At 44.1% G+C, this 12,347-nt stretch overlaps 1 protein-coding gene across 1 annotated transcript in view; it reads right to left on the reverse strand.

Annotated features, from left to right (window-relative positions):
- Window positions 1-1,287: 1,287 nt before the first annotated feature.
- The window catches only part of HS6ST1 (heparan sulfate 6-O-sulfotransferase 1), a 186,500-nt gene continuing 175,440 nt past the window's right edge, over window positions 1,288-12,347 (reverse strand). Inside the window, exon 2 of the mRNA XM_064666937.1 lies at window positions 1,288-7,885. Coding sequence (XP_064523007.1) covers window positions 7,177-7,885 — 709 coding nt within the window. The 3' untranslated portion in view covers window positions 1,288-7,176. The remainder of the gene's footprint in view (window positions 7,886-12,347) is intronic.

The following is a 12,347-nucleotide window of genomic DNA, read 5'->3' on the forward strand; positions in this document are numbered from 1 at the left end:
GGGAATTCCTCTGGCAGCTCGGCAGAGGGACCATCCCAGTCACGGCGAGAGGCAGCCCCGGAGAGCGGGACAGGAGGGCTCTGGGCAGAGGGAGCAGCACAGCCGGGAGGGACTGACCGCAGGACTGTGACTGTGCCTGCCCCTCCCCACGGGACCACAGGGGGACCTCTGTGAGATCCCAGGTGAACATCCTCAGGATCCCAGGTGAACCCCTCAGGATCCCAGGGGAACATCCTCAGGATCCCAGGGGAACCCCTCAGGATCCCAGGTGAACCCCTCAGGATCCCAGGTGAACATCCTCAGGATCCCAGGTGAACCCCTCAGGATCCCAGGGGAACATCCTCAGGATCCCAGGGGAACCCCTCAGGATCCCAGGGGAACATCCTCAGGATCCCAGGGGAACCCCTCAGGATCCCAGGTGAACCCCTCAGGATCCCAGGGGAACATCCTCAGGATCCCAGGGGAACCCCTCAGAATCCCAGGGGAACATCCTCAGGATCCCAGGTGAACCCCTCAGGATCCCAGGGGAACATCCTCAGGATCCCAGGTGAACCCCTCAGGATCCCAGGTGAACCCCTCAGGATCCCAGGTGAACCCCTCAGGATCCCAGGCATTCCTCTCACACTGTCACTCACCTGAGCCCTCTCCCTGTACCTGCACGGCCCCTCAGACAGGTGTAGTGGAAGGTGTGAGCTGTAATAATGCTTTGCTAAAATCACAGTGTTGTTACTTGCTACACTTTGCATAAATACCTTGCTGTTCTCAGGATACTGTGAAACACTTGTACCATCACTCTCCTACCCCTAACTTACTTTCACTGTACCAACCAGGCACGAGGCTCAGTTCAGTAACTGCAGAACATTCACACACAGCAGTTGCTGAAAGCAATTCTGAACATGAAACAACAAAAAAAAATCCTGTTAATTATTCTGTAATATTTGGTATAACAACCTCCATTTATTGCCTGTGAATATGTCCATTGCAGTGACTCTGAAAAAGAAAACTAAGAGGACTGTACAGTATCAAAAGTAATTAATTTTTAAAAGATTAGAGGTTTTAGGGCGTTTAAAGGCTTTTTGCAATGCTGGCTGAAATGTAACAATAGGAATGAACAGACTGCAGTTTCTGTTTGAATGTTTCTTGTTAGGAGTCTGTTTTTGTAGCAGAAAACAAATATTCTCCATCAACTCCACTGGCAGCTTTATCTCTCTGTAATACACAGGCAAGACATATTACACTGAAACAACATCCAAAGGCCAATTCAAGGATAACACACACACCAGATGCTCAATTTTAGGGTTTATTTCATCTGCTAACATTCATTCTTGATCTAGACAAAACAATTTTCATGATTTTTAATTCAATTTTTCTTGTGGAAGAAAAGAAAAAAAACATTTTAACACTTTTTGTAAGATGTCATAAATAAATATATAAAGTTTTAAGTGTTACTTGGCTCAAGTTAAAATTTGCCTTTTATTTTTTGTTTGTTTTTTTTTTAAGTTCCTGAAGTGGGGGAAAAAAGTGCAAACCATACATATTCAGCTCAGTGGAATGACTCCAGCCACAATCACTTTCAGAGAAGCTGAATCTGTTTGATCTACAATATGGAGGATGGAAGGTAGGTGGGGAACAGCTGTATTTTTTTACCCTCAGTCACACAACTCCTAGAAGAACTGAGTTCCTTGGTAGGTAAAGCACACAAAAAAGAGGAGAGGAAGAAGAAAATCCTGCCTGCATTGCCCCTTCTGTGCAGATTGTGCAGCAGAGAGGAAAGAAGAGACAATATAAGCAAAGCCTCAGATGAAAAGAAATTACAATGGAAAATAAAATAGGATACCAATGGAGATGGAGAAAAAATCCTGTGGCTATTGTGTGTTTGCCTGGCAGACTACACATAAACACAGAGGAAGTTCACATTGAGAGAGGGTGGGGATTTTTGTCTTGTCCTTATGAAAAAAAAAAGATTAAAAGGGGCAATAAAAATAAGTTAAATCATATTCCAATATGTACAAAACAAATCATGCTCAGTAAACCATTTGAATATAAAATTATTCATTATAGTACAACTCTCTCAATCCAGTCTGCAGAACTGACACCTGGGGGAAAACGGGAAGGGGGAGTTGTGGGGCTTTGAGGAGACAGACTCATTTGCAAATCTTGTTTTTTTCAGCTTGCATGGCTAAGAATTACAGAGAAAACTGCCTGCAGCTGGGATGACACAGGCTTTAACACCCACGTGCTTATCTGGGCTGCACTCACCTTGGCAGAACTCCTGTGGCTGGGGCAAAACAGCCCCGGAGAGCTGGGACTGTGTGCACAGGCACGAGCTCTGCTGCATCCTGGTTCACCTGAGCTGCTGCTCACTGACCTGTGCTATAAAGGCTTGGCTCTACTCCTGATCAGGCAGAGAATCCTGTGTTCACTTCTGCCTCTGGAACATGATCTGCTAAGATTAGTGAAAACAAGAACAAAAAGAGAACGCAGCCCGTCCTGTGATTTGAATCCAGCAGGTAGTGCCAGTTGTATTCCAAGCTATAGCCCTGAGAATACAACATTTAGCACAGTTTGGGTGGTGAATTCCTGTTACCCTTTTTTTGTGACATTTGGAAAATTCTGTGGGACAGGAGGGGTTCTAACACCACCAGTAGGAAGCTAGAGATGCTTTAACCCCAGGATATGAATCTGGGCCAGGCCCTGTGCTGTAATGTTAATCATTACCTCCTGTAGCTGTCCAGTGACCTCTATGAAGTGACTTGATGGGCTCAGAATTGAAAACTTCCTAATTGTCTGTACTGCCACCGTGGTGTCCTCCTACCTCGCTCACACTCTCTGCAACTGCAGCTCTTTCGTGCTCCAACAGGACAGTCCTGGGAGAGAGGATGCAAAACCTTGTTGGGATCTTCCTTATGCTGCTTCCATTGCCATCCCAGTTTTGTAAGGGACTATGGAGTGCAAAAACATCAACCTGAAGCGCTTCTCATTTATTCCAAAATGTTGGGCATGAAGGGAGAAATTCAGACAAGCCAGAAATTCACACTGATCCTTTGACGAAGTACTTTTTTTTTTTACGATTTTGAATCCTGTGATAGTCTGGGTTGGCAACCTTACCAGTCAATCCTGCATTTTGTGACCCAGGCCAGGTACAAGATGGCACCTGACTGTCTGGAAAATTTTGGAGAAGGCAAACTCCTTCAAGAGAGCTAGCTGGGACGAGGCGAATCAGCAATAAAAAGTTTTCTTCAGCAACAACACCCACCAAGCAGTGAAGTTTACACTGTTTAGGTGACTAAAAGCAAAGAAGATCTTCTTAGCACTGCAGCATGTCTTGGCCTTTCCACCTGCCAGAGCAGGACTGGAGTCTGCTCAGAAATCCCCACTCCCCATCCCCTTCTGTGGGTGTCCAGGGTCAGCACAGATTGCAGAGCCCAGGGGCCATCCATCCTCTGTGCCCTGGTACCTGAGAGCTGCCTGCCTGAACTGCTCACTCACATAACACTGCACAAACCCTCAGGAACATCTCACACAGCCCCAGCTTCCGTGGAGGCTTTCCAGGGGGTAACCCCATGGGATGGATAAGCATCCAACTAAGTAAAACCTGAATTCAGGGGGAACTGCCTCACCAACTCCCCACGAGACAGGTCGCAGTCGTGCACCTGCCCTCAGCACTCCAGGGCTCACCTGACCTGACCTGGGTCATGATGCATTGACAACCCCCTGAAGAAACACTTCTTGTAGTGAAGATGATCTTGATGTGTCCGTAAGTCACGGGAAACACATTTTGGAAGAAAGGGGCAGATATTGAACAAGAATGTACTATCTGGCCACTACTTCTGCCGGAGTGCCTTAAAGCTGTTGGTCTCCATTAATTTTAAAACTACACACACATTTTCCATGTTATTGTAGCATCAAATTATCAATCCTAAAAATAAAAAAAATAGTACCACTTCAAACTGTGGTACATATAAACCACAAAAAACTACATTCACATTATGTTAAAAAAGTTCCCTTGAACCCACTAAAGGAGGAAGGTAGTGCCAGGTACATCCTGCAACCTGTGCTCTGGCACACAGCACTTAGAATAAATTAATTCATGGCCTACAGCCATGACCAGATCAGCACAACAGCCAGGGTGAGGGATGGCTTTTGGGCCATTCTCTTCCTTTCCATTATTTAGGATCTGTTTCAAAATGCCCTATACTTTTATACTTTGGAGTACCTTCTTAGAGTCTATAAATTTGTTATTCCAATATACAGGTGGGGAAACTGAGGCATGTGTTGGGTGCAGGATTTAAATCTAGAAAATTCTGCCTCAGTGCTCAAGTGAGGTTAGCCCTCCTTTTGTGGGTTGAAGTAAAACTGTTAACAAGACAGTTTTCAATATAGTTTCATTTCTTTTGCTTGTTACTGCAATATATTACAAACAAAATGTTGGAACAAGGTCTTCTACTGACATGCTTTTAAGGTCAGAGGCTGCCTCTGATTCAGACAACCCTGCAGACAGATCCATTAACATCCAGCTGGTTACTCAGAGCCTGTAACACAGGAAGAGCTCAGGCAGACACGGCCTAATCCCGACACAGTCCCGACAGTGCCACGTGGACGAGCTGCAGTAACCACTTGTGCATTATGGACCCGTCCCGCAGGACGCACGGCGGAACGCCTCTGGGCAAAGCTGGGAACTGGGCACAGGAACAGTTGCTTTTTATATCTTGTGTATTGGTTTTGTGGGTAAACAGCCTGTAAAACTGCATTTTTAAAATACAAATGTTTTCTTTAGTTACAGCAACACATAAAAGCGCTGGGAACCAGCAGACATAGCTTCTCCCAGTCTTGGAATCGAGAGATGAGCAAATGGAGTTGTAATACCTTCTGCCCCCAAGCCAACCACCAAATACTACTTCATTTTGCTTCCCAATTTTCACCTAGGAGGAAACAGGGGCCATTTTGTGGCAGAAGTACTGACACAACCTTAAAGACATCAACACCACCAGCACATTCTGGTACCAGCTGAAGGCGTGAGTAACAACGTCCCACTGTGCCTGCAGACAGGCGAGCATGTGCTTGAGCACTTTGCAGCAGCAGGATGCAGACCTGACCAAAATCCATCTGAAATCAATAGGAAAGACATCCTTTGACTTTGGTAGACTTTGGCTCAGGGCTGTAACAGGGCTGTAATTGAGCCCAAAGTGCTGTTTGTATTTTCTGTTCTCAAGTTTTCGGTCGTCTTTACTCTTCTGGAGAAGAACATCTCCAAAAGTAAGGTGTATCCCCCAGGGTGTGCACAAAGCCCCTCTTTTGCAAAATTCACTCTGAATTTGAAACTGTTGGAAACAGTGTACAGAGGCAGAGAGAGAATTAAAATACAAACCGAGCAGCATATCAGTGGATTTGTGTGATGGGAAAGGGATGCAGTAAAAATGACATGTTAAAGTTGAATGCATCAGCTCTCTGCCTCTCCTCCAGTGATTTCAATGCCATATTTGATTTGCAGTTAACATGGCCTTTGAAAATCAAATCATATTCCATTTGGTTCAGAGTTTGCCCTAAACAATAGCTGGTTCAGGTCTTACAGGCTGAGCAATAACGGGGTGAGACATGAACCAGGCAAAAACTACTTCATTTCCATGCTTTCAACCAAAGAGAGAAGTGCTTGCAACAGCAAAAAAATAAGCCATACTTTAATTTGGTGAGTGGGAAGAGGAATTAGAGAAGTCATTGTTGTTCTATGACTCAAAAGTCAGTAAGCAGAACCTGGTTAGACTGTCCCCACACTGGAGGATTAAACTTACATGAGCCTCTAAAAAACAGCATTGAAAGAGAAAGAGTTCTGCTTTGAGAGTGGTCTGAGACTAAAAAAACATTATCCATGATTCTCCTTTCCAGTTTTATGAACACAGCTTGTTCATTTAAAGTAAGAGCTGCAGAACAGGCACCCTGCCAAAAGACAATGTGCACCGTGTCATAATTAATTCAGACCCATAGTCAGAAATTTTCACAGCTCTGGAAGAGAGCTCCATCCTGTTCCCACTTAAATCAGTTCTACTGACTTCACTGGAAGCAAGCTGATGCCCATTATCTCTTGATAAAAGCAAGTAAAAATAACTGTAAAAATACAGATAGGGTACATCTGTATGCTTATTCTGGGTCAGTATTTCACATAGCAACAAACAAAACAAAATCACGCCCTCATCATGTTCCCATTAATGATTGATCATTTGCAGGGTCTTCCTGGAACCTTGTTGTGCAGATTTATGAGGGAGTGTTTAATTTCATCTTCCTTTCCCTCAGTATGTAGGATAGGGTTTTCATGTGCTGTTAACACATAATACTGATGCCGGCATGAGCAGCACTGGTGTAGGGTGACAGGATGGTATGGGAGTGCATGTTTGAGCCCATGTGGAATTTCGTTGGCTTTTATCTTGTTTTGGGACCCGTCTGGGAAACAAATCTGGGAGCTCTGTGCATGAATTCTCTATTATTTTTGGGATGAAGTTGCATATGTACATGTGATACCAGTGCAACGTATCAAAACCACTGTGCTAAGTACATATCCCAGGCCATAGTCAATCTGCTTTAATGTTTCTCATCCTCTAGCTATTTTTCTTCTTCTTTTGTTTTTATGGTGCTCTGTGTTCTGGCAGTGGCTGCCAGCTGACACACTGTGACTGCCCGTGTGCTCAGCTCAGCCTGACAGGAGAGCACATCCTCAACTCAGTCACCATTACCAGTTACAAACAACACAATTCTATCCCACCTCCCACACAAAAGAAAACCTCAGTTTCCTTGGTTTTTAATTGTGTGTCTTTATATCATTATGCTCAGGGAATAAATAGATTTTTAAAAATCCTACTTCTGCCATTTGTGTTTGAATTGTGAGGATAAGAAACATTCTTCTGTATTTGGCCTTACAAGTGGGTAACTGCATTTGTGCATTTTTTACCTCTGCATTAGAATGTTGACCCTTTTTTTTATTTTTATGTATTTATTGTTTTTTTTAAGAATCTCATCGGTCTTGTAAGAAACAGTAAAAAGACCCTATGCTTAAGGAAGCAATCTATCTTCTGTTTTACAGACTTGCTTTTAAATAAAATATTTTTTTGTTGTTTTTGTAATTTTACTTCCATGATCTCTTATATGGAAACCCTAGAATATCATTAATATAAAAGTCTGCCTAGGCTACCACTTCTCTATAATATGGCTCATGTAGTCCTCAGTGGGCAAACGTCCTTGCTCTTCGGTCTCTTCCTTGGGAAGTGCTTCATTGGACCGGTGAAGAAGCCTCTCTTCCCGATTCTTTATCCTCTGCTCCATCCTCTCCAGCTGCCGTTTGTACTGGTAGCGCTGTTGGAAGAGGTCCTTTGCATAGTCATAGAGCTGCATGTCCAAGTCATTGAGCTCCTCGATCCTGCGGATGGTGTCATTGTCCACCTCCACCCCTCCTGCCCTGGTGCTGTTGTACTGCATAAAGGGCCGGATGAATTTCAGGTTAAAAGTTCTCTCAAACAGGTACTGAGTCTTTCTCTGGAACTCTGTCAGGCCGAAGAAGGCCATGTCTTTGAGGTTTTTTTTTGCGCTCTCCAGCAGGATCTGTGCTCGCTTGTTCTCTGGGATGAAGGACATGTTGTAGCAGCCCACCAAGCTCAAGTCAGCCAACATCCTCACTTGGCGGTTGTTGGCCAAGTTATACGGGCAATCCATGAACTCCTGCAGTGTGCAGCCCGACCAGTCTGTGCCTTCATAGCACGATGGCAGCTCTTCAGGAGTTGGTGTCCTGCCATCACACATGTGCAAGGAGGTCTTCCAAGTGGCTCCTCGTTGGACGTGACGCCATTCGCTGAGGTAACGAGATACGGGGTCTCTCAGCAGCGTGATGTAGTAAAATTTTCTACAAGAGGAAGAGAAAATAGAATAAATATTCTGCTAGTAATAAGAAAGATGCTTGGCAAGCAGAAATCTGGTGCAGACAGCAAAAAAAGTTGAGTAAATCAACATCACAACATCCTTCCCACCGTATTCTTGGATTATTTTCTTTCAATATCTCATGCGAAGGAGGTTTTGCAACATTAGACCCACGTTTCCGTCTCTCACAGCCCCACATTTTAGCCTTGCCAAGTAGTAACACTTTCACCAGGACGACATCCACTTCCAGCAACAGACTGCAGTGTCAGAACAAATCATCAGGATTGAACCAATCTACCACCTTCAGAGAACAACTGTGACTCCAGGGACTGCCTGGCCTTTCACACCAACCACCACGTGCCCTCTGCATCAGCCAGGACTTGCTCCACAGTACAGCCCAGCAGCCCATCTGTTTATGAGCTGGGCCTATCACTTTCACTTCATGCAGATGCTGACCAGGACACCTACTGCTTGATTGATCTGCTGCCGAGCTGGAATCTGGGAGTCTGCAGTGAGTAGCAGGATAACACCACAGGAAAATAAGTGAAAAACAATGGGAAATCAGGAATGCAATATGCTTTGCAGAAAGAGAAGGCTAAACTGACAATGAGCAATAGCAGCAATAATTTATTCCCATTTCAGCCAACCTGATATCAAATCAAACAAACTTTAGATACACTTTTGACACATGAGACTAAAAAGAAAGAAAAAGCAAGACAATCAGGAAGAACACACATAGTGACATGGGGCATTCCTGCTGTTCCAAGTATAATGCAGTCCCCAACAATACAAACTGTCCTAGAACTGAAAACATGAAAAGCTGTACAGAGACCCTCCAGCTTCAGCCCACCTTGAGCCTGGATCAAATTCTGGGATTGACAGTGGTGGCAGTCTGCAACAGCCCTCTCCAGACATAGGGAAATGGGTCTTTTCTTCTCTAACTACCAGCAGCTCGGGACTAAGGAGTCTCTGTGCATTTCTAGAATGAGGAAATACCTCTACTTGCTAGGGCTGGCAGGGAATTAAACCCACATGCAGGTGCAGGGGGCTGTGTGACACCTTGCTTTGGCAGGTAATGCACACATGCTGCTGGAAATGTTTCCTATGGGGTGGTGGAGGATCTACCTCCCCATCAGGAGTGCATCTTTGGAATGCTGCTCTGGCTCACTGCCCTGCCAGCATGGCTTGGGAACACTGGATGTGATGGCCATTGCGAGGCCACTGCACAGCTTCTTGAGGTAAAGAAAAAGTAAAAGTATCCTGCTGTGGCTAGTTTTAAACCACCCATGTTTTCCTAGCACATTCAGTATTATTCTTCCTAATAGTAGCCTAAGTTACTGCAATAAGAGCAATTTAATTAAAAAAAAAACACATCAAAGTCATTGCCCAGGAAGTCTGATATTAATGAATGCTTGCTTTCCCAATTTATTACTAACTTGGAGAACGGTTGCTCCAAAGCAGTCAATTTTGGTCTTTCCAACAATGGCAATGGATGTCCATTCTGGCTCCAATTCCTCTCCTCCTCCTGCCTTCAGAACCAGGGCTGGTAAAAACATTTGCTATTTTTGGAAACTTTTCCATCTCTCTTCATAGCAAAAGTATCAGGCTGTCTAGTAATACTGCCCAGTACTGTCTGTGTACAGGGAGAGGGGAGAAAGAAGGGGAGCAGAGTACAAAAGAGAAACACTTTCCTTAAATCTACCTCTTTTTCATTCCTTTGCCTTGCAGCCTGTAACGATTCCACTACCCTGACTGCGAGGCAGCCGTGATTTATACAGTCTGAGCTAAGAAACCTCTAACAGATGGGGATAAAATATGACAGTGGAAGGAAAAGGAAGGCAGTGATGAACGCCAGATGTTCAAGTGACAGACATTGATGCTAAACACTACCAGCAGTTTTTGACTTGGGAACTGCAGTGGACTTTTTATTTACACCAATGTAATCCAAAGGTTGCATTTATCCCTGAGCAGGCTGAAGCCCATCATTATTTCGTGGCTTACAGAAGCAACAAGGTTCACCTAAGATTAGGGGCTCATTTATGAGGTATCCAAAGACACAGGAGGAGCTGATTCCTGTCCAAACCTGCTGTCTGTACAAGTATGGATAGGGAAAAAAGGAAGAATTAGCATCTGCATTTGGTAGACAGGGGAACCACAAACATTAATAAGCCAAATATACAATAATAAATATATTATTATAAATTATAAATATAATAAATTCAAATGGGTGTTTGTGGCAGAGCTGGCACAAAACTGATTCCTGTAAGCCTGAGTCCAGCTTATGTTCTCTCTGTCTCTGTTTAAATTTTAGGAGTCGATTAGTAAATCAGGTTAATAAATATCATGCAAAGCTTCAGGAGTCCACTGAAACAGAGACAGCTTGAACAGGACGTGGATTGAAAAAAGCTTAAGGAGCAAGTATTTCTTTCTTCACACCTGCACTGTAAGAGTTCCTACCTTAGCTGAGGCGATACACTAGTAAATATTTTACCATGAGTGATCTCTCTCAAAGATTCATCTCAAAAATTCATCTCAGGAAAATAGGTTACATTTTTTGAAATTTTACTGAACTCTTTCCAGCTCTGTCACACAAGAAAGTGCTTGAAGGAAGGAGCCTGCCTCCTAACACAGAAATCAAATTTATCTTTGGAAACTGGAATACAGGCACTGGAACCAGGCCCCTGGAGGTACTTCAGGAAGCTGCCCCAGTGGGGTATAAATAAAATTAAAAAAACCTCAACAAACAAACCCAAACAGAGACTTCAAAGCAAAAGAACAGTTTAAACTGTGTAAGTTGAGACCCACCATTGACACAGTGAAAGTTTCACTCCCAAACTTGTATTCAGCTTTCTGGAAGGATCTTAGTTTCTGAGGTACAGATTAGATTCCCTCAGCTTTCAGGCAAGTGAACAGCTCATCTTCAGGAAGACTGGGACCTCAGGAGCCAGAGATGTGCCACTTAGATGTTAGATGGATGACCATGGAAGTATGCACCCAGGGCACTTAAGAGGCTGAAGTTTCCATTCCCAAAGTGCAGTACTTGGGGATTGCTTTCAAGTTTAGAGAAAAGGTAGGTAACTCTAAAGCATCATCTATTAGCAGTGTTATTAGAGCCGTGAGAAGGTCAGGGGAACTCTGTGCCAGCGTGGCTGAGAACATGGGCAGTGCCACTTGTCAGCAGGGGCTGGAAATTCATGAGGAACCACACGCCAGTTTGGCCATGCAGTGCCAAGTCTCACTGGCCTTCCTGGACTGAACAAGCCTGAGCAAGAAAAATGGACATTCGGGTTAGTAAGATACTTTTGTTTTTCCTCCCACATGAAGTGGGGCAGAACCTCATGAATGCTTGGGGTTGTGATCCCCAAGGGGACAAAGACAAGCAGAAGCTGAAGTCACATCTCTGCTTTTTCTTGCATCACCGTTCCTGGCAGCCCCAACAAGAAAATCCACCTGAAGCTCCCTGAGGTACTTGCAGAGTTGCAACCTGGACCTGCACGCAAGCAGCACAGTTTTGTACAAGGAAAGAATCTCTAGTGTATCTATTAAATAGAATAGAATTAAAGAATGTTTTTGATAAACAACCCTGTATTAGAATTGAAGTTTCAGGAAGAACAAAATCCAATATTAGAAAGGAAGGGCAATCTTGTGGTTGTAGTGCACAAATGAATTCAGGAAACCTCAGTTTAAGTGCCCCTTCTGTCAAAATTAGCCTGTGTGTCCCAGACAAATCTCTCTCTCTGCCCCTGTTTCCCATGTGCGAAGGGCTCACAATGTTTCCTTTGTCTGTTTTGGAAATTCAAAACATAACATCTTTTGGAGCAGGAGCCCTCTCCTTCCCTGATTATGCAAAGCCCCTGTTTCAGCACGGATGGAGGTCAGAGGACAACAGTTAACTGAAGGCATATTTTCATGACACAGGCGTCAGAGGCACTGCTGCCCCACAGGATTCCCATCCGGATTTCTCCTTCCCACTCTCACAGAGCAGCACAAAGCAGCCTTAGTATTGCCAGCAGAGGTATTTTGCAGGGCCATGCTGCAAATGCAGCCCCTGAGCAGCCCTGGGTTAAAAATAACCCTTTCTTTTGTGGCTGAAGCCCCCTTTTAGTAATATTCTGTCTTAGTTCCTGTAAGCAGGTTCCTCAGCTAATGAAGGGAAAATGCAACCCTTCTTCCTCTAAAAAAACAATTCCTTCTCTTTTGCTAACAACCAGTCAACATAATTCTGATAAAATGACAGATTCTAAATATGATGCTATTATCTCTCTTCATTTCCATGCTTTCCTACACTCTGATACACTTTTCGTACTTCTCACTGCTGGTCTCTAAAATCTGCCAAGAACTGCTTATTTGACTGTGTAATCCCCTATTCTTTGCTATGCTTAAATGCTTCCCTCCCACACAGCCAAAATATCTCATTTTTTTTTATTTCTGCAGGTTCTTCACTGAGC

This window comes from Pseudopipra pipra, chromosome 10, assembly GCF_036250125.1.
Source record: "Pseudopipra pipra isolate bDixPip1 chromosome 10, bDixPip1.hap1, whole genome shotgun sequence".
Lineage (NCBI taxonomy): Eukaryota > Metazoa > Chordata > Aves > Passeriformes > Pipridae > Pseudopipra > Pseudopipra pipra.